The sequence below is a fragment of the Mustela erminea genome, chromosome 1, assembly GCF_009829155.1.
Source record: "Mustela erminea isolate mMusErm1 chromosome 1, mMusErm1.Pri, whole genome shotgun sequence".
Classification (NCBI taxonomy): domain Eukaryota; kingdom Metazoa; phylum Chordata; class Mammalia; order Carnivora; family Mustelidae; genus Mustela; species Mustela erminea.
In genome coordinates, this window is record NC_045614.1 from 209,609,397 (window position 1) to 209,632,062 (window position 22,666).

At 42.3% G+C, this 22,666-nt stretch overlaps 2 protein-coding genes across 5 annotated transcripts in view; both read left to right on the forward strand.

Moving 5' to 3' along the window:
• The first annotated feature begins 1,243 nt into the window (after positions 1 to 1,243).
• Positions 1,244 to 22,666, forward strand: part of MRPS6 (mitochondrial ribosomal protein S6) — a 66,664-nt gene continuing 45,241 nt past the window's right edge. The window contains exon 1 of one of the 2 annotated variants that reach the window (XM_032354285.1): positions 1,244 to 1,267. Coding sequence is in view for 1 of the 2 variants with exons in the window: in XM_032354279.1 (XP_032210170.1) it covers positions 1,669 to 1,713 (45 nt within the window). In the remaining variant the exon portion in view is untranslated. Of the gene's footprint in view, positions 1,268 to 1,607; positions 1,714 to 22,666 lie in introns of those variants that run through there. The other variant, XM_032354279.1, reaches the window with a different exon arrangement.
• SLC5A3 (solute carrier family 5 member 3) overlaps positions 1,249 to 22,666 on the forward strand; it is a 31,499-nt gene continuing 10,081 nt past the window's right edge. The window contains exon 1 of one of the 3 annotated variants that reach the window (XM_032354271.1): positions 1,249 to 1,267. The gene's annotated coding sequence lies outside the window, so the exon portion shown is untranslated. Of the gene's footprint in view, positions 1,272 to 1,614; positions 1,714 to 22,666 lie in introns of those variants that run through there. The other 2 variants (XM_032354266.1, XM_032354257.1) reach the window with 2 other exon arrangements.

Consider the following 22,666-nt stretch of genomic DNA (forward strand, 5'->3'; position numbering starts at 1 on the left):
TATATGGGCTACATGGTACATCAACCGAATAATACTATTGACACTTTAATCTGCGCGGTGGGAGAGAACCAGAAGCTGGACTAAGCATGGGCTCAGCCTTCCTATAGTTTGGATCCAAATTTTATCTCTATTACTGTTTGACCTGGGCCTAGTTACATAAACTTTGCGTGAAGCCCTGAAGTTGTGGTTCATAATAGTACGTGCCTCACAGAGTACGAATTTTAGGAGAGGCGTATAAGAGCCTTAGCGTTGGGCCAGATACACAGTAAGCGCGAAGTTTTATCCATTAGCATTAAAGCACTTTAAAGACAAACATTTCACCCACAGGCCCTTTTAATGGGACAAGCATACTATGCAGGGGCGACAATTGCAGGGGGCTCTAAGTTGCAGGAGTCTCTAAGGAGTGGAGCTGGAGAAAATGCATTTGGTACTACGCCTGCCTGCCGGGAAAAGTCGTTATTGGCTGGAGGGAAAGGTGAGCCCTGTGTGCCTGTTTGCGGGGGTAAAGGGAATGAATGTACCACAAGCCTCTCCTCCTCCAGGGCACGCTCATGCTCCCAGACGGTTACTAAACGGCTTTCCAAGTTCTCAGCTGGTCCTCTAAATGAAATCTGAGCAAACATTTAAAGAATATCCGTTTGAGCCAAAGTATTAGCCTGCCCTTGGCAACTACACGTGGGGCAGGCCGGGCTCATACAACAACAGATGCTTGTGTCGCGCCTATGTGCAGGCATCGTTCTCAGCGGTTTACGTGCATCAGCTCACTCAAAGGCATCGCGGCCCTGGGAAGTAGGTGCCCTTCACATCCCCCTTCTGCAGAAGCCTGCCAAGGTCAGGCAGCCGGCGAGGGATGGGGCCACAGCCGACCACGCGCGCGGTGGGCCACAGCGGGCGCCTTGCGCCCACCTCGCCAGGGAAGGGGACCCCGGGAATCCGGTGCCTGCAGCCACGCGAGGACGGCTGTGGGCAGGGGGCGCGAAGGGGCAGGCTGCGCCGGGCATCCCCTGCGCGCGGAAGCGCAGTCCTTAGCAGGAACGTTCTGGAACTCCCCTGCGCAACCATGGGCGGGGAAAGCCCAGGTCCGGCTGAGACCCCACCCGTAAGAGCGTGGCCGCCTTAGAAGGTCCCCCGCGCCGACAAGTCGCGGGCGAGGGGCGCGCGCACGGACAAGACCGCACTGTTTAGCGCACGCGCACACGAGGGCGCACGCTCGCCCGCCGCCCAGGATGAGACGGAGGCATGGAAAGTTCCAGCTGGTTCGAGAACCGTAGGTAGCTGGAACGTTGGCGGCAGGGTCGGAGGCGGAGTGCGGCCCGCGCTGGCCCCTCCTGGCGGAACCCCCGGCGCCGCCCCCGCGCAGCGGCTGTGGGGCCAGGGGTCCCGGCGGGGGTGGCGCGCCTGGGGGAGAAGGACTGTCGAGGGGGCGCGGCGCGGCCGCCTTAAGGAGGGAGCTGGGCGGGGCGCGCAGGAGGCGGGGCGCGCTGAGGGGGGCGTGGCGGGCCGTCTGCGCAGCTGCCAGAGCCTTAAAGCCCGGGCTCGCTCGGCCGGAGCGTGCTTTCGCCGCCCGGGAGCCTTCCGGCCCAGCCGTCCGTCCGGCCCTCGCGGTCCCCGCCCCTCCTGCGTCCCGGGAGCCGGCTCGCTCCGGAGCCGCGCGCGGTGTGACCGGGCATGCCCCGCTACGAGCTGGCTTTGATCCTGAAAGCCATGCAGCGGGTAAGTGACCTTCCCCCCAGAGCCCGCCTTCCCGCGCGGGCGCCCCTCACCCCCTGCCGCTAGGCCGTCGCCCCCCGCCCTCCCCGTGCGGCCGGGGTGGCGTGGGGGGAGGCCGGGGCCGCGGGCGGGCGGCGGGCGTCCGCGCTGAGGGGGCGCGCGTGGGCCGGCCGGCGCGGCGAGGCCGCGTGCGCGCGGGAGGCGGGGGTGTGCCCGCGCGGGAGCGCGGCCGCGGGAGGGTGTGCCTCGCACGCGGCCGGCCGGCGGGGCGGGCGGGGGGCGGGGCGGGCGCGGGAGACCCTGGAAGGTCCGCGGGAGGACACGCGCGAGCGCCCGGCCCCGCGCCCGCCGTCGCCAAGCTGCCTCGTCGCCGGCCCCGCCGCCGCCGTCGCCGCCGCCGCCGCCCGCTCCGCCTCCACACTAGCGCCCGCCGGCCGCCCCGGAGCCGTCCGCGCTCAATAAAACGTTCTCCACAGCGTGGTTTGTGCAGTGTTCTGGACCACGGGCGCTTCCGACCGATCTCACGTTAAAAAAAATCTTTGACTTCTCTTTTTCTGACTTCAGCGAAAATCCTGCTCCGGGTGCCCTTAGCCCAGTTTCATTCATCCGAGTTGTGGCCTTTTTTGCGCCTTCCGGAAGAAACTCCCCCCCCCCCCCCCCCCCCGCTTTTGATTGATCTTGAGGTAGGGGATTTCAGGTTTGGAGGGATGCTAAGCGAGCCTGCAGCCCCTTCGTTGCAAGTGATGGTGTGGCCGAGGACAGGGCCCCGCGGCCCGGAGGCAGCTCTTCGTCCTCTGTGCTGGGTCAGGTACTCCACAAGCCTTCGCCGAAATCCCCATCCTTCCCGTGAATTCGGTAACGTAGAGTGTGGTGTGTGCCCCCCTCCACCTCCCCCACCCTTCGCCCAGATACGATAAGGAATAAAAGCTCTACCATGTCTGAACTTTGCAAGCAGAACTTTCGACAGCGCTAGAATCATGCTTTGGGTCCACTCGGAGGAGTAGCTATTCACTGAAGTTTGGTTGAGCTTAAATTTAGGCCTGGCTTCACGGTCCAACTTCTATAGAAGAGCCGGGGGTCACGGGGCATTAGGAGATGGTTAGTCACCGCACACCCAAAAGCGGGAGAGGACACCAGTCCCTCGTGACGAGGTCTAGAGAGGTTGGTCAGGCGTGCCATTGTGTCCCCAAGCTTGTTCTCCCAGAATTTGGGAAAAGATAAGATTGTATTGTTTAGCCTCTGGAATATTCCCCTTTCCTGGCCCTTCTCCCTTCACGCTGAGATGTTACTGCTTAAGGAGAATAGAAACAAGGAAAAACCAGAAGCCTATTTTTAAAAAGGAAACATTTTAAATTATGTAGACATTGGTTAAGCCCTCCCTTTAACCTGTGCTTTTTAGGCAATATACCATAGAGCCTGGAAAATGTGGTTATTGAAATTTATCTTACCTTGTTTTAGAGACCAAATGGGTAGCATTAGTCAGAGTACAGGCATAATACTTGTTTATTCCATAAGCCTTTAAAATGAAAACTCCACACTCTTTGGTTTTAGTGTAGCTGCCAGGTACATCTGTTAGTTAAGGGGGTTCCAAGCAGAGTAGTTTAAATGTATTTGCTTTACCATGTTACTTGTATTTCTTTGTATCCTCTTTTTTTGTGTGCTCCTGTATGTGGTGCAAACATTTCTTTAGTTCAGGTAAGACACATAGTGCAGTGGTGAAAATGATAATTGAATACTTTCCCTGAAGTCTCTGAGGTGGAGGGGGGGGGCAACCCATTAACAGAAAATCAAGGTGAACAACTCCTTGGAGGAGGCCTCCGTGGGTGCAGATAGGACAGTGTAACAACGATGAAGTTGTGTCTGAAGAGTTCTTGACCTGAATAAAGTCAGATTAAACAACAACAAAAACCTCTCTCTCTTATTTTCTTTTTTTCTGTTCATAAAACTAGATTTGGAGTAGGCTGTAACTGTATAACAGACATTTCCTGGTTTTGAATGATTTTGATTTCGACTTAGGAAAATGGGATTCTAAAATAAGACCAATACTTGGTGGGGGGTGGGGGGGATGGATGGAAATGTTCACATTAGGTTTATGTGATGCTGAAATGCCACTTGTGAGCTCCTACACCTTTGGCAGGCCTGGAGAACCCCAGTTCTAGTCTGTGGCAGTTTGTTTCGTCTGCTGGAGGCATGTAGTGACGCCTCGGTTGCGAGTGGCATGTTTTTCATATTTTTAGATCCTGAAGTGTACATCCCCTTTAACGGGATGGTTTAACCCCCATCCACTCACTGATGTGTCTTGGGATTGAGGAAACGGGCTTATATTGACGACTCTTAGAGCAAGCGTGGAAGTTGAGACTGATGTAGTTTTCCCAGCATTTTTTGTTTAGATTCCCTGAGGTGTCTTCCTTTCTGTTTCTTTTTTGTAGTGCTCTAGAAGCCTGAAGAGCATTCCTGGTCTCTTTGGATTGCGTTACTCCCTCCTCCCCTATTTTACTTCCTTCCACCCCTAGCTGGGCTCCTTAAAAATGAGCATACAAGAATTTTTAAATTGAAAATGGAGAAACTCTGTTAAGGCTCTCAGCTTGTCTTGTATGGGAGACCCCTTGCGTTGTAGCACAGTCAGCTGTGGGGGTTCCCCTTGAAAGGTTTCAAGGTATAATACACAGAATGAGTCCTCCTTGAACCGTACAATTTTGTGTTGATCAGTCACTTAGAATTTCCAGTGCTGTTTTTCTCAGTTTGCAACTGGGAGTTAAATGAGTCTGCTTTTGTCACACATCCAGGTTTCTGCATTTCTGAATATAGTTACCAATCCTCCCAAGAAGAAATTTTGGGAGGTGATTTGCAGGTGCCCTTTAGCTGGAATGTTGTCTCACTTTTGTTTCTCCCTAATTTTTACTATGAAAAAAGTTGTCTCATTTTTGTTTCTCCCTAACTCGTAGTATGAAAAGTAGGTAAAAGTGTGGCTAAATTCTGCAACTGGACGTGGTAATGTAATGGGTGTTGTGAAACCAGGCCTTCAGAGGTGATGATTAAAGCCATTTGAAAAGGTTGTTGCTTCGACCAGTCTTAGACCACATTTATAGAAGGGTCCCTAGAATAAAAAGATTTGAGTCATGTTACACCTATATCAAGATAACATCAGAGGAGTTCTCTAACAACTGAAAAAGAAATGAACTGCCTTTGCGGAGAGTTCTTTTCACCTCTGCCTTGTCCTCTTGCAGTGGGAATGTTCAAGTGAAGAAGAGAGGTTATGCATTGGTGGTGGGTAAGGTCTGATGCTGCTTTCTGAGGACCCTTCTCTGGAGAGGCTGAGGAAGTGGCTGATGTCCCTTCATTTCACCTTGAAATTAGACTTTAAATATTGGCATTTAATTTCAGGTAGAAGACAGAACTGCCGATACATGAATGATAAAGCCCCGTACTGTGTAGAGAAGCCTAGGAAAAGCTGTATAAACTGTATAAAATTTTTACTCTTAGGATGGGTTCAGGAAGAGGAATTTTGAGGTTTAAGAAAAAAAAAGATCTGTGCAGAACATTTATATTCTGTGGTTACTTAGTTTAGGAACTTTTTAAGTTTAGGAGCATTTTAATTATCATGTCTCAGTATGTTTACCCAGAGTTGGCATATTTAGAGTTCTGAAAGCCCTGGACACATATTTTTCCTGAAGTTTTCTCAGTTGCTATTCAGGAATTTTTACGTGAGGAATTGAAGATTAATGGTTTCAATAATAACTAGTTTAACTGCTAAATGAATCCTTATGTGTTTGATAAAATAGCATTATGTATCTTCTATGTATTTTCCTAAGAGGAGTAAAAAAGCAGATAGGTATTTTGGAGATCTTGAGTTCTTTTTCTTTAAAACAGAGTTCACCAGTTACTTTATGTTTAATATTCCTTATTTTAAATTTCATTGAAAAGCAGATTATATTTTAAATTTTAAAAAATCACTCATTGAAGTAGTTCTTTGTGGGTGAAGCGTTTTATGTTGTAATCTGAGTTTATTTTATAACCTGGATTTTGTTAAGTTGAGAAATACAAGTGGTAGTAATATTCCAGTTCTTGATACATGGAAAGCCGTAGGTTTTCTGACTCTGCGGTAAGAGTCTTTGGTTTTTCTTTAGTCAAGCCTTTCTGATTAGAAAGACTGGCAGAAGTTTTGTATTTGCTCTAGAGTTGTATCCCAGGTAGGATCTTGTGAAAGAAATGCCTATAAAATGTTTACAGTTTTAGATAACTTTTGGAGACGTAGATAAACTCAAGTATGGGACTAGCCAAACACAGGTCACTGTAGCTTCGCTTGGTGGCAACATTTGGTAACGAGGAAATAGTGACATTTCTGCTCTCAGATGGTAGCAGACCAAAGTCCAAAAGGAAATGTCTTTGTCCTAGCTGTCAGGTGGCTAAGTTAGTTTTTTTCCTTCTAATGGGCCCTCTTTGAACAGCTTAATAATAATCACCCTTTGTGTTTTGTCTGCTTGAAACCAGACAACTTAAAATAGTTATCCAGTAATGAAAGACTTGAGCCTTGTGGGCAATGTTATACTCTCATTTGGTATTACAGTTTTCTTGGGTTACAGCTCATTGCCGCAGCAAGTGATTGAAGAAGGAGTCCTGTTCCTGCCCCTGAGCTACAGCTAAGGTACAAGGAGTGGCTTGGGGGTAAGGAGTCCTTCCTCACCAGACGTGGTTTGTATTTATTAAGACTGCTTGTTGGAAGTTGACATTCTGCACTGATTTTTTTCCCCCTTAATTGTTATTCATGACTCATACATTCATTACTGATGTTTTTAAGTTTTTTAAAATCTAGGAATTTATGTGCAGACTGCTGTCGAATCTTCTTACCTTTAGATTACAAAACCACTTGAAAAAGAAATAGCTTGAATGCAGTGAGGGACAGACTCTAAGGTAATAATTTTCGTCTAGCGCCTTTGCTGTATTGTAGTACAAGTGTAATTTTTCTGTTCAAGATAAAGATTACCTCTTTTTAGTGGAAGGCAGTATTCTTAACCAACAGGGATTATTGTCAACACATGTAGTTATCTCTCAGCAGAATCAAATTTAAGGAATTAGTCAAATTGAAGGAAATCATTCAAATTTAATGAACATCTGGTAAGTTATTAATATATTTAAAGGAAAAACTACCCTCAGAAGTTTAGAAGAGGACAGTTAATCCAGTTCTCTTATCTTCGTTGTTCTGTCAGAGGAGGAGCTGGCAAATGGTGGCTCACAGGCCAATTTAAACCTGCCACCTGTATTTTATGGCTCGTGAGCTAAGAAAGGATTTTTCAGTTTTAAGTTGTAGGAGAAAAAAATTCAAAAGGATAATTTATGACATGAAAACTCTTAGGAGATTCAAGTTTCAGAGTCCATAAATGTAGGTGTATTGGAACATAACCCTGTTCATTTGTTTATATTTTTCCTCTTGTCCTTTACAGAAGAATTTGCTGACCCTCGATTAAGAATATACAAATAATTTCATAGGTTCAGTATTTCTCGAAGCTTCTTATGGTGCTATTTTCTGACATTTCTGCTTTGATTCCTTCCTTTCCTTCCTTGTATTTCTATACCTTTCACCTTCGTATGGATGATTTGCCTTTTCTTTGTTTCTTTTTTTTTTTTTTTTTTTTTTTTTCGTAACAAGCTAAGAACCCTGGCATTTTGTACTCTCTTGTGTGCTGGTCATAACCTCCTGGATGTTCCCTTGGCACTGCAAACTCAGTGTAGTTCAAAATTGAGTTGCCTGCCCTAAAACTTAACGGTTCATGACTTCTCTGTCTTCCGTCACCTGTGGCTGAACAAATTCAACTCCTCATATTCCTGTAATCCCAATCCCACGTAGTCTTCTCTGCTCTAGTTGAACCACTAATATTTCTAGTTTGATTCTTGCAGTTTCTTAGCCGGTCTATTTAACGCAGAGCCGAGAGAGGATGGTTAATGCCTGTCTTGAATGCGCCCCTTGGAGTGCAAAAAATAGCTGTTGTGGAGACACTTTAAGACAATTGAGATTTCATTTGAGATTCATTTTTAGCAAGGAAATAATACAAAGCACTGTGTAGTGGTGGCTTTCTGATTACTTTAATACCCTTCCGTAACAGTTCAGTGTGTCAGCACTGTTGCCAAATACCAGCACCCCTGGTTTTTACAACGACCTTCAGACTGAAGTCTGGCATAAAAGGCCACCTCTGATGGGACCCCCCCTCTTTTTTTTAAACTTCATCTCTCTGTTTCTTTCATTCTCCTTTCTGTATATCAAGTAAACAACCTGTTGCAAATCCCCATAAATACCATTACCTTTCATTTTCTTCGGTGCCTGTGTCATACTGCTTTTCTTAGAATGCCCTTCCTCTCGAAATTACCCATGGTCCACGTGAATACTTGCCTGAAGTCCATTTTATCTCATTTCGTACATTAAAAAATATATATATATTGAGGCCCTACACTGTTAGCAGTATAGACTGTAACCTTTCCTTTGGATTTGCATGGTGTTTTCCTGTGTCTTATCACATGGATCACTTTCTTATTGTAGTTAATCGGTGAATGTTCATCTCCTTTGCCAGATGACAAATTCTTGAGGGTTCAGCCTGTTTCATTTCTGTCCTCTGCTCTGCATTGCACATGTCCATGTTCACTTAGCTACCTTCGCAGGATTCCTGCTCTCATCTCTGAAACGTTGTGGGTGATAGCATGCTGACCTCTTGTGTTAGTAAGTTGTTTTCAAGTCTGTACACTTGGCTTGCACTGGGCAAGGTGTATGTTTATCTGCAGTTTTGCTGGTTTCCAAGAATATTTCATGGCAGGTAATATGTAAATAATAATTTTAAATATCACGTGAACTGATGAAATGAGTGCATAGACCTTTTTTTTTTTTCCCCTGAAAACCGAGTTGGATTCTTTGGAAAGACTTGATAAAGGTGAGTTACTAAAATAATGCTTGTAGAATTAGACATGGCTGCAATATCTAAAAGTTTGGGAGGAAGAAGAGCCTAGTCCCAAAGGATTCTGTATGTAGACTGCTTTACAAGGATTTCTGAAAGCTTTCCACTTTAATGAAACTGAAAATGGAAAATTTGTAGATGATGCATCTATAGGTGTGGTTTAGCTCAAGCAGAAGGAACTTCAATCAGCAAGGAGCTCCTCCTCATCGGTCCCATTCTCCAGGTGCTTTCACCCCATGTTAAGATTGGCAAATGCATGTACATTTATGGGTTAAACTTAAATAAAATGTTTAAGGTACGTATGTATGATATTTTGATTTCCTACTTTAGCTTTAATCCATTTTTTTTGCTTGTTATTTTTGGGTATGATTGTTTTGGTTATGAAAGCTTCTTTAGTAAGTGCTCTGATTTTTGTTTTCTAAATGAATAGAAGAACGTAAGATCCTCAAATGAAGATACTGGTTATGTTATGTCGGAATAAACCAAAGAACTGGCACTGGGAAACTAGAAAGAGCTAGAGACAGATCGACTGGTTTTGCTTCCTGGCACCTGCCTCCTAGGGATCTTAACTGTTTTGGATCTTCATTTCCTCGCTGTAAAATGGGAGTGATCTCTAAGATGGAGAGTCTGAAGATAAAGTGGTAACATGACCTTGGATGTAATAGGTGTTCAGTGTGTCACTGAAGTAGCTTTGTGATATCGGGCAAGTTATGGAACTTTAATTGCCTAGTTTTCCATTATTACCACCTTAATGATGAAGAGACTACAAAAGGTAAATTTTTTTATGTGTAAGTTGTTTTATCAGAATCTGAGGGTTAGTCAAGCCTGGAGTAGAGTAGTTGCTCAGTAAGTATCTGACGCTGTGAACATGAGTCATACTACATAATAGCTTGCGTGCTAATGAGGCAAGGCAAACTTTTGCATCTGGAAGATGTAGAGTGTGTGTATGAGGGTTCCCATGGGCTCCACCAGCTTAGAACAACCTCTTTGTTAGACTGATGTCTATCATTTAGTAACAGCTGCTGGCCTTTGCCAGGCGCTGTGCACTGGGACTCCTCATCAAGAGCTAAACTGTTTGCGTCTGGTCTTTGTGTTTCTCTCTCCCATCCAACTTGATTATAACTAGTACTTCAGTAAGACTTAATGTATGTTTTAGGTGAGAAATCGGGAAAAGTAAAGAATAGGGAAAATCTAAAGAGAAGAATTACTTAAGATAGGCTGTTAATTAGTAAGGTGATTCGAGGCAAGTGTAGTTAGTATTTAGTATTGTATAGTATATAGTTAGTATTTAGTAGTTAGTATTTTATTTAGCAAATGTTTGATTGCTAATGGGCAAATTGCTAAAGCTGTAAGGAGGACCTCTCTTCAGTAGGAAAAACAGTTGTAGCAGATAGTTGGTAGCCTATTGATTTCTGCCACTATATAGTATTTTCAGTTAGTCTACTTTTCATTTGATACAGCAGTGTATTATAAAACTACATATTTTATTTTAATTGGTGGTTTTAAGAACTTGTTCCATTCCTTTTACATTTTATTTTTATGAAGGAATTAAAACAGTGTTTTATGGCACATGTTGCTGGAGTGTATATATTTCATTAATACGCTTAATTTTTTTAGTAATTGTTTTGTAAGCCAGAAATACTTATGATCTAACAAGTCCAAGATAAGACCTTCTGCAAGAGAATATACTTTTTTTTTTTTTTTTAATGTTGCCTTGCCAGTCTTCTAAATCCAACTTTATTTCAGGCTTAATTTGTGACTTGATACCTGCTGATTTTATTTCACCTGAAGTTGCATGATGGGCTCGGGGATGGTATAAGGTGTTGGGCATCCCTTGGAGCAGACTTGAGATGTGTGTGTTTGAGTGTATAAAGGAAGAAACAAGAATGTGACCAAGAGGAATAGTAATGCTGGTAACTTAAGTCCTTTTCATTCTGTTTGGGAGATGGCAATGTGAATTGTAAATGTATTCATGAGTTAATAAAAGTGATTTAACAGAGTTGCTTGAGAAATAGCCAGGATGTGTGTTGAATTCTTTTTAACTACTGTGTTCTAAAAACTGGGTAAGTATGAAGGGTTGTCCTCAGTTTTGATTATACCTTGTCACAGTTTGGAGTGTTTTAATTCCTTTACTGTGAGGGGGTGGGTGGGCCAGGGGCGAGATGGAGGAGGTGCAGGGCGGGGAGCCACGCGTGTGCTGGTGGCGCTGGTGCTGGCCAGCCCAGTCTGCTCCCTGGGACTGGGGGCCAGGGCGGGGAGCACGCGTGTGCTGGTGGCCCTGGTGCTGGCCAGCCCGGTCTGCTCCCTGGGACTGGGGGCCAGGGCGGGGAGCACGCGTGTGCTGGTGGCGCTGGTGCTGGCCAGCCCGGTCTGCTCCCTGGGACTGGGGGCCAGGGCGGGGAGCACGCGTGTGCTGGTGGTGCTGGTGCTGGCCTGCCCAGTCTGCTCCCTGGGACTGGGGGCCTGGTCCACCAGCTCATCCTTCACTCTCCTGCTTTGTAGCCTGAAATTCAGATTTTTCAGGAAATTGATTTTTAAAATGATGGCAACTAACTCAAAAATACTTAAACACCATGGACCAAGTGAAATATATCTGTTGGTCAGATATGCTATCACCTTATAATTTCTGATTCAGATAATTGGCTTTAGACATTTTTTAAAGATGTCCGTGACTGCTTTTGGACTCCTTTAGCATTTAGGTTTCAGAAATTGCTGCTCACATGTTGATAAAACCCACTTTGTTGTTAATTGGTCATTGATTTACAATAGGACTGATAGTTAATTAGTAAGTGGCAAACATGTTCCATTCTTAAAAGTAATACTGGTCTCTATTTATAGACTATTGGATAACATGTCCATATTGGCTAAAGTGTATGTACAGACTCAGAATAGTGCAAGGACTGAAGCATGACTTAGTATAACCTGTCAGAAATTGGTATTCGTAGTCCACTTTTTTTTTTTTTTTGGTGTCCGAGTGAGTGCTTACTTTAAGCACGCATTAGTGCAATTTGGTTCATACCCGTTGTACTAACCTCTTAGGGGTTTGAAATACTGTTCTGAGCAGATTGCTTGTCTAGAAAATGAAATTTAAAAAAAAAATTTTATTCATTTGACAGGTCACAAGTAGGCAGAGAGGCAAGCAGAGACCCTATGGGAGGTTTGATCCCAGGACCCTGAGATCATGACCTGAGCCAAAGGCAGAGGCTTTAACCCACTGAGCCACCCAGGCGCCCCACAGAAAATGACATTTTTTGAAGTTCACATTAACTTATATGACCCATGATCCTTGGAGAACATAGTGTTACCATGAAAAAAAGTAGGTGTTCCTCGAGTCAGAGTGTTGAACAAGGGGGTGATAGAATATTTTTATTTTTGACTAGGCTTCGTGTTTCCATAGAGTGGAAACCAAGCTGTTGGATTGATTGACTTTTCTTTTTTTCTTTCTCATGTCCCCATTCTCACTTGATATATGTAACAGCAACTGCAGTGAGAAAAACAAACTTAGGCTCAGTTCTTTCCTGCCTTTCAGGTCCAGGTTATGATTGATTGTGCCCCCCCCCCCCCCAGCATCTTTACTATGATTCCTGTATCCTACTTAAGGGAATCCCTACCCGCTTTGGGAACACTTCAGGAGTGGCTGGTGTGGGTGAGAGCTTAAAAATGGAATTGCAAGTGAAAGTTCGGACTTAACAAAACCTTAAACCTTAACCCGGAGCCCTCCGTGCTTGTAAACTGGTATTTGCTTGCTTCTGCCCCAGAATCAAGAAATGCTGGTATTGTCTTTGTTTAGATTTTAGTTTTTATAACATTCTTGTGGACAGCTACCCTTACTGTTAAAATGCTTGAATTTTGTCAAGTGAAGAAACCCAAGTGCAGTTATCATACTCCCGATTGCTGTGAATGTAGTCCAGTATGGGAACGTGTGTTCAAGACCTTGGCTGCACTTGGATTTCAGGTACTGGGAAGGTACTTGTGTGGAAATCCATGTGCAGTCTTCGCTTTGGTTAGATGGATAAATTAGGAATATAAAATATTCAGTTCCGGGTTAGATTCAAACACAAGGTGAGCTTCTCTTGCTGAATGAAAAGCTAAATTTGAGGGTAGGGTCTTTGCCAGGCAGATGTTACATATAGAAAAGATGTATTTAAGTGTCCTTTAAAAAAAATTAGGTTGAATCTATTAAGTAAATATATGACCCAGGAGTATGTTGTTCTGGTTTTCATTCTTACTGGCGTACTGTTTGCCTTCTGTTTTGTTAGCAAGTAAATGAGAAAGCAGTTGGGTGAAGCATACTATTCTAAAAACCTGAGATACCAAGTTTCCACCAGTGAGGATCTTGAGTCCGTAGTAGCACTGTTGGTCTCAGGAAAGCATTATCAGGTGTGGCCTGAGGGCTAGGAGCTGTTGCAAATCCAGAAGAAAGTTGAGGCGTAGAAAGAGTCCTAACAAAATTTTCTACATTAAATATTTTATCTGATTTGGATGAAATAATTGGAACCTGTAACGTCAGGATCTTCCTATCTTACATTCATGGAAAGCAATTATGATTCTGTTCCTCTGTATTTTTAGGCCAGTCTATTTGTCCTTTTGTTGAAATGCGAGATGAGAATCTAGTTGCATTCATAATCTGTAACGTCATACCTCAGTTTTATGTTTATTTTTTATGTTTAGTTCAGGCCATATTTCTACCAGTCTTTCCAAATACTGGTCAAGTTATCCTGTTTGGTCTTATTTTTTACTTCTTAAAAATCTTCCATTCCCTAAACATTGAGGAAAATCAGAAAGTTTAAAAACTTTCCAACCAAATATATCTGAGGAAACATCCCACTTTCGGGATCTTCTATTTATGACTTGGCCTCCTGGGAGAATTAGAATCTGGTCTACAAAAAGTCTTGTGTTTACAATTTCTGGCCCCAGTCACATGGAAAAACAAGAAACTTTTTGGCATCTGTTCTTCTAGGAATGATTTCTCCAGGAACATAAGACTGGAACCAAGTAGGAGGAGTATAGAAAACATGAAGGTGAACCACAAAATTGACATGGTTGGAAGGTATACTCTAATGCTTAGTGGGTAGTTGAAGCAGGGTGTGTGTGTATGTATTTTCCCCTTGAATACTCAGCCACCTTAAGGATTAAGTAGTGTGATCTCCATTTTACAAGCGAAAAATCTGAAGCAGAAAGGTGTCCAGGGTCACACAACTCAGTAAATGGCTGGGCCAGCATTCCAAGGACAGTCTCCACCTAGCAGCTCTACTTTTCATCACTGTATCTGTAAAAAGAGTGTCCAGCATAATGGTGTAGTAGAGATAAAGGCCCTTTAGATTGAGGGAAGTATTTTGCATCTATTTTGAGTGCCTCCAGGTACCACCAGCATTACCGTGTTTGAGGGGAATGTAGTGGTAAACTCTAAGACAAAGTTCCCAGTTTTCCCGGAGCTTCCATTCTAGTAAGGGATACAAACTAAAAAATGCTGGAGAAGGTGTCATGAGAGACAAATGTAGCAAATATCATTTTTGTTAGAGTGCTTAGGTGAGGCCAAGACTTAAAGTGAGGCCATTGCCATGAACTTGGGGCAGAAGAGCAGAAGACAAGTGCAGAGACCTTGGAGTTAGGTTAGCTTGAATGCAGTTCAGCTGGCTTTTGTTTTGTAGGTCATCTTTGAGCCTTCCCTGAAAGAATTGGCAATGCATAACAATTGTTGAATGTTTCATTTTTTTCCCACAGGGCTTTTTTATTTAGTAATCTAGTTGTTGCCTTGAGATACCTGTTTTTCCCATTTTCTAGAAGTGAGAATTTGGAGCAGACTTGGGCACAGGTGAAAGGAAATAGTTTAATGAATCTACATATTGTGCCTGTCACCCAGCTTCAACAAACAGTCGACGTTTACCAAGCTTGCTTCATCCCCACTTCCACCCCTTCCTTTGATGTTCTTCCTGGAGTATTTTGTATTTTCTTTAGAAAAGTTACAAGACCAGTCAGTTAACACCTGTGTGCTTTTCACCTAGATCACCGATTGGTAGACTTTGCTGTATTTGCTCTTTTTTGTTTTTGTTTTTGTAATCTGCACTGTTTGAGAGATGCAGACATCTTGATATGTCTTTTTTAGGATTAAGGGTGGTTTTCTTCCTAACCACAACATAACCATTACCCAGTTCTGATATTGATACAGCGCTATTATAAAATGTTCAATACACACATGTTCAAATTTATCCTGTTACTCCATTAATAATCTTCAGCTTCATAATCCAGAAATCAGTCAAGGATCATGCATGTAGTTGTTCAGTCTCCTTGATCTAGAACAATTCTCTGGTCTTTATGATTAATGATAGTAGCACTTTGAAGAGTCCAGGCCCAGTAGTCTGCAGAATCCCTCAATTTGGATTTGTTTGCTTGATTTTCTTGTGATTAAAGATAGGTTAAACACGGTTGCCATAATTATTAGAGATGTCCGTGTATTGTATCAGGAGGCACATCAGTTTGTCTCGCTATTGATGTTAAGCAGTCATTTGGTTCAGGTGAGATCTACCAGATTACTCTATTGTAAAGTGCTTTTTTTCCTTTTGTAATCAGTGATTTATAGAGTGACAAAGTTGAGGCTGAGTTTTCTTTTCTTCAGTCTTCAATTGTCTTTAGCATCTGTTGATGATTTTGAATCAGTTATTCCTGGAGGTCTTTAAAGCAAAGTGTGCAGGTAAAAAATTTTATCTCTGAATAGTTAGTATGTAACCAAAAGATAAAGGTAAGTTAAAACAGAAGATAAGAAAAACAAAACCCAACCATGGTGCCTCTGTGACACCACATGAATTCCGTAACATCTCCATGCTCAAATCCCTAAATTGTCTTAGAAGTTTCTCCCCAGTTGGTTTGCTTGAATCTGAATCTAGACAAGGTCCACAGGTTCCATTTACTCGATGGCCCCTTGAGTCTCTACTGTAACTGATTCCCCACTCTTTCTTCCTTTCCAAATTTGGTTGATTATTCCCTGGTGTTTTGTGTGTTCGTCTAACCCAGGTATTTTCTGTCAACTAGCAGGTAGAAATTTGAGTCGTTCTCAGATCTTGTTTTGCAAGAGCACATAGGTATTCTGGTTGTAGCGTGCTATCAGGTTGCACGTCTGTCTTTTAGAGGATTCATTCTTGGTGGGTGCAGGTACCTGCAGCCTCATCCATCCATTTTCAAGTTCCCCATCAGCCTTTCACCGAAGGATGCTCGCATCCATTGTAATCATTGCCTAGGATTTGTGTAGTTGCTTTCTCATAATTAGAGATAAGGTTAAACTTTGTTAATCCATTAGGGACTGCACAGAGTGATTTTTCTAATCATGTTATTACTGCTTTATCAATGAGGTTTTTTTTTTGGACTTGTGTTCTTTCCTCCTTTTTTATGTGTATCTCCCTGGGGAGTATTTTTTAAAAGAATACATTCTTCATCTTCACAGAGGATGTTTCTGGACTTCTTGATGATTATCTGATATGTCCTCAGTTTTCTGATCGATAAATTGGGAATAATTATCAGGCTTACCTCTTGGAGTTTTTGCGGAAGTTGCATGAGCTAGTTCATGTAGTGTGGAAGTGGTGCCCTGCACTAGTGTTGGTAAATGGTAGTTCTTAAAGTAACTTGCTCAGTTTTGTGGAAACATCTAATACTTCAGGTGTAATGGAGAGGAGGAGGAGGAAGAAAGTCTTCATAAGCTGAGATCATCAAGAGGGCTGGGCTTGTGTAGAATGGGCTGCTTGCCCACCCTGACCTGCCATTTATATGGAAACAACCATAGTACAAGAAGTGCTTGGCTATCCTGGCACACTGGGAGGGGTGTGGATAATTGCAGGGGTAGTATCTAGAGCATGCTCTGATAGGGAGTTAGTGCAGTGAAGTCAGTAGACCACTCTAACGGTGGGCGGGTCAGATGAGATAGTGGCTCCAAGTAACAGATTTTCACTACGTCTTGGCCTATCGAGATTTTTATCTGAACAAAGGGCTTCTTGCCTAGTTTGCTTTGCCTTGTCATTCCACACACACCCCCTCCAAACTGTTTGTGATAGCTGATCACTTTGGTAGGGGGAGGAAATGCTGTACTCCCCTTTGGCCTTTTACTCCGGATCATTTATTGCTTTAAAAAAACAAAAACAAAAACAAAACAAAAAAACAAAGAAAACCCCGCTCTTGAGGATTGTGTAGGATATTGAAAGCTTAACACTCTCAGTTGGGTACTTTATCATTAACATTTTATTTAACAAACATTTGCCTACACTGTGTGCCACACTGTTTGAGACACAGATCATATCACTGAACAGCGCAGACAAGAGTCTCTGCCTTTATGGAGGTTATATTCTGGTAGTGAGGGAAGAATAAACATAAATAAGTCCTGTAGTAGGTTAGAAGGTATTGAGTGCTATGGGGAAAAAATAAAGCAGAATGGGGCTCCTGGCTGACTCAGTTGATAGAGCATCCAACTCTTGATCTTGGGGTTGTGAGTTCAAGCCCCACGTAGGGTGTAGAGATTACTTTTTAAAATAAATTAAAAAAAAATAAAGCAGGATGAAGGACTGAGATGGTAAGGGGAGTTACTTTTGAGCAAAACTGTACATGAGAGAAGAGCCAGTTTTGTGAAAATCTGGGAGTGCTGAGTGTACCTTGCATTAGGAACAGCAAATATCGAGGCCCAGAGGTGTGTTTGGTGCATTGTGAATAAAAGGGCGACTGCTTCCTGGATTGGTAAGTGCCCTGCAGTGGGCCAAGGGCCAAAGTTTGCAGACAGGTTAAGAGGTGAGGGCAGTCGGTTAACTAGATGAGATGGGATGGTGATTGGGACCAGAATTCTAGTGGTTGAAATGACAAGTGGTCCGATTCCAGGTAGATTTTTTGAGGTAGATCCAGCAGACTGATGGGTTGTGTGTGGCTTAAGAGAAACCATGAGCAAGCAGTCAAGGATGACTGATATTACCGATATGCTAGGCATTGAGCAATAGTGAGGACAGAGTTGCCTTTCCTTGAGATGGGGAAGACTGAGAGTGAGACAGGTTGAAGGGATATGAGCCAAGTTATTCACACTCCCAAGCAATGGTAGGTGGTCACAAACAATAAGAACCATGGTCCATAGATTTTGCTGTAAGAACTCTTTGATCTGAAGATCATACATTGCTGATTCTTGTAACATAGTATCTTAAGGATGGAGGAGTTAGCAAGTGAAGGAAGACTGGCTTGGGTGGATTCATTTAGCCCGTGGTAACAAAGTCAGGTGTAGAAGGCACTAGATTTAATTGTTCATTCTCTGGTGAAAGAACTAACTCATCAGAGAATGAAGGCACAAGCCTTGGGTTTGGATGGTGAGAACCAGGATAAGCCCTGGTCTTAGAGCTGACTCTTCAAGGTTTTTCTGCTTTATTTGTTTACTTACCTAAGAATCCTGTGCCTGGGACTTCTTTTTGTTTTGATTCTCTTCAGTTTCTCCTAACATACATCCATTTATATGTGATCATGCATAAGTACTTCAGTTGAATTTTGGCCTATGTGCTGCTGTAGTCTATTTTGTAAGCGTTTGTTATGTATACATCTCAGGTATTTTCTCTACAAGCACCAATTTTTAAACGTGGATGATACCAAATGATCTTTTATTAATTGACGGATTATTGTATTCTATTTTGTTTTTTTTTCTATTAGTAAAGGTGTTTTCCTGTCATTGAAGGTAGTGTTGTCTAGCGATTACAAGGGCAGAAACCATTTAGACCCATAGATGTGAGTGTAGATCCTGATGTAAATACAAATAACTGTCTTGGGGCAAGTTATACTGCTTCATTGGTTTCTTTTTTCTCATCTATAAAATGACCGTAGTAATTGGACCTATCCCATGATTGCTGTGAGGAGAACAGTAGTGTACACAGCACTCTAGGTACAGTGTCTGTAAGGTGTTAGGACTTAGGTTGGTAAGTGTCAGGTCTTTTTTATTTCCATTATTTATAATTCACTTATCTTTGACAACCAGGCCCCTGTGAGCAGACTTAGGCACGGCCGCTCTCTCTGCTCATATCTTCATTTCTCAAAAACGTTATTGGAGTTTGTTCCATGTGCATGATCTGGTGTAATCCACGTGGAAGTTGAAACCAGTGGTAGTTTGAAAGTTGTCCCGATACCCAAAAGGTTTTCATTCTCTGAGACTTAAAAAAACAAACCAACCATAGAACTTTGTAACTACAGAAGCGGGTTAAAATGGATTATCTCAGGGGATGTGTGTATGTGGATGAAACGATAAATGTGGTAGTTCATGATTTTTCCTAGGTGAATAAAATTGTATTTGAAGACATGGTTTACTTACATGGAAAACCATCCTCCTAAACCCCTTCTCTCCTCAATACTTGGCTGAAAGTAGAGCTGGTCTGGTTGGTAGAGGGTTGATGGAGGGAGGCTCAAATCCGTGCCCACTCTGCCTTGCTTCCCACCCTTGTGAAAATACGGGGGCTAGAAACCCCCGGAATATGGTTTAAATGCCCTCTTGAGTTCAACCAGGGTTTCATGCATCGCTTACATACTTTCAGAAATTTGAATAGCTGAGGTCGTAGATTTAATAGAAATGTTTAGCTGAAAAGGATTAAGGGCAAGCTCCTTATATGTTTCAGGGACTGTTGTATACAGTGTTACTTTAGCTCCATTTATAATTTAAAAGTGTCTGAAATTCATGAGTTGTATTAGAAACCCTCATTTCACTTTTAAGTGTCACTGATAAACTGCTACCAATATCCATTTTTACGTTTTTAGAGTAACAATGGGTTGAGGAAGGTCTTGTATGTATATATACATGTGTACTCTCTACCATGCACCATCAGTCTACTCTGATAGTGGAATTTGCTTTACTGAACCTTGAATCAAGATGACAAAAGTGAAAATGTGTATGAAAAGTCCATAAGTAGAATTTTGTATAAATTTAGGGTTTTTTTTTTTTTTTTTAAATTTAACTCGAAGTGACGTCAGTAGGAGCTAATTGTTCCTGAGGTGGTTGAGAGCCTCTTTAAAAGTATTTGAATATTTAATATTTTATCTATAAATAACTTTGGTAAGGAACCTAATATGTCTGGCATATAGTTGACAAATTAATTTTAAAGGAGCTGGTATTATAACTTTTAGTCTGTACAAGTTGTAGAAGGTAAAGCAGCATTTGTTGAGTACCTGCTTGTTGCACTGGACAATTTTAGGTGTTTTTTGTATGTCATTTGTTCCTTACTAAGCCAGTAGTAGCCAGATGATGATTTCATTTTACAGATGAGACAGTGGGGGCTCATAGAGTGTTACTTGCTTAGATCCTGCATTTAGGAAGTAACAGCTTGGGTTCTGGCCCTTCAGAGCTTGTCTGCTTTCTTGATCATGCCATCCATACATGTACGTTTTTGCAGGTGTCTGCATGTTTCACGATTCTTTAATTATTACTAGCTGGTACAGTGAGCATTTTTCACTGGATCAGAATAGAAGCAAGACCTGGCAAGCCTACCGTTCAGATTGTCTGTGGAGTATGTGGTTTTTAAAGTGACTCCAAAGCCAAAAAGATTATTGTTTGGTTACTTTTCATGTCACTTTTCTGCCCTTTGTTAGTCTCCTTGCCTCACTGAATTTGTTGTGACTTGGAAGACTGATGGCTTTACGGATTGTGTTTCTTGTTCTCGGTTGGGTTTTTATGACGGTGACTTTCTGGAGTGACCATATATGTCCTGGATTTTACATATTGTCCCAGAATAATTTCCTAGTTTGGAAGATAAATTATATGGTCACCCTAGATAATAGAAAAGAGATGTTGGATTTGGTTATTATAATTAATTATATTTTGATTATATTACCTAAAGGGGGTTAATAGCTGATTTAATTTGGTGTTACCTATTTCCCTCTTTCTAGTTCAAACACAGCAGATTCTTAGGTATACTTTTCTATTCAGATTAATTCTTCAGTTGTAATTTAATTTATCCAGCTACATGAAACAGTACCAAAATTTTTTTCTAATTTTGTGCAAAACCGTCAAGAGAACGCTCTCTGAGAAGAAAGCCCTCTCCTTTTGGTGGCGGGGGGGGGGGGGACTTCTGCTCTGTTTCGCAGTGAATGCCCTTGTGTTTTTTGATTTGGCAAAAAAATTGATTATACTGTCCATCACCACTAGGGGACCACTTTATATATTCCACACATAATACTTTTATTATGGAAATACTTGTTTTCTTAAAAATGTACTACCAGGGAACCAACCCATATATTTTATCATTCCTGTACCTATTTTATTACTTGTCTCATATTTCTCCCTTAACAGGATTTACCTGACTTGTGTAGCAGCTTAGTCCTAGTAATGTAAAAACATAAATTAAAAAGTTTCATTTTAGCTGATGAAAAAATTTTTCCATGTATGTTTTTCCTGAAAATAAAGGACTTCTGGTTAGTGTTCATTGTATTTTTGTTCTAGAAATACTTATTTAAAGGAAAGAAAAAATTATGCAGAACTCACATTGTATATTTTATTTGGAACCGTTTTTAAGGAATGCATACTTTATTTCCTAACAAAGTAAAGTTGGAGGCTGTGACAATCTGTTTATGACTAGAATGTGAAATTTAGCTGCATTGTAATATAGTCTCTCTTTCTCTAAACTAAATTGACCTATTTTTGGTTTTGTTTTTCTTTTTCCAGTCTTTACCAGGTGCTGGTCTCTGGATGTTTTTTGTTTAAATTGGAAAATCTTAAACCTGCCCACAGACTGGTATGGTATCCAGTAAGATGGGGACTGCCAGCAATGGCTTCCGAACGGTCAGAGGAAGCATAGGCAGACGGAATTGAGAAAAGTCAGCCTTGAGCTTGTGTTTGGCCACCGCCTGCTAGTCCAGGGAGTGAGGGCACAATGTCTTTTTCTCTCTATCTTACCTGCTGTTCTAGAGAAGTTAGGGGTTAGACCAGTGTGGATTTGGTTTGTGACGGGACAGAATATGGCTAAGAGATTTGACTTGCATAGATCGTATTTGACAAGAACAATGTTCCTGATGTTAGCAGTGCTTACCAGTGGTTGAGGAAGAAGGTGCTTGCTCGGTTTCCAAGCACTTGGTTCTCTGAACACACAAGCCACTGGTGGGGGCTGCTGCAGTGGGCCCCTTCCCCTCCTCCCCTTCCAGGAGAAACACAGAGGGTTTTGCTGCCCCTTCTTGAGGGAAACACAGACAGGGTCGGTGAGCTGCTGCCGCGGAGAAAAGCAGCACCTGAAAGGGCTCTCCTCTCGGGGAGCTGGGCTTTTCTGTGTGAGTTGGAACAAGTGGCTTCGACGATGAATTTCAGGGAGCTTTGTCCAAGGCAGGATTTCACGACTGCCATCCGCTGTTTTCTTTGTAATCAAGGACCTGCCGCTTATACTGAACCATTAAAGGCACGTTTAAGTAGTTAATGTTTATTAGTCATCTGATTACATTTTATTAAAAATTGAGATGATCCTAGATAATGTCCATGTTTTCTTTAGAAAGTTTTTGGCATGAGGAAAGTGGTCACAGAAATATAACCAGCTTTCAAGATTTGGCAAGTCTGAAGTGATACAAATCCCAACTGTTAGTATATATGATGCTTTTATGTGTGGGGGTTTTATTCATGTCAGTCATTATTGACCCAGGTTCTCAGGAGGAAGGATAGTAATCCGTTTTCTTAGTATAATTATTATAGTGCTGTATGCTTAAAAAAGGCCTAAAGATGGGTTTAAGACATTTCCATCTGGGCAGCATTATGAATTAGACCTAATAACCTAATTCAGTAGAACGTTTATCTTTAGCCATTCTTTCCAGCTCCTTTCCTGGTCAGTGAGAGGTGTGTGTTTAAGTTTTTTTTAATACCGTGGTCTATTTTGAACAGTTTTGGAAAGCAGTGGCTTTAGTATCATTAATAGGTCTTAAGCTTGGTTCTGATTTTTAAAGGAAAATATGTAGATTCATTGAAAAGCATCTACTTTGTCAGGTATAGAAAAACATTTCACTTTGAGGTAGCTTTATCACAGAAGTAAAACTCACATTCGAAGTCG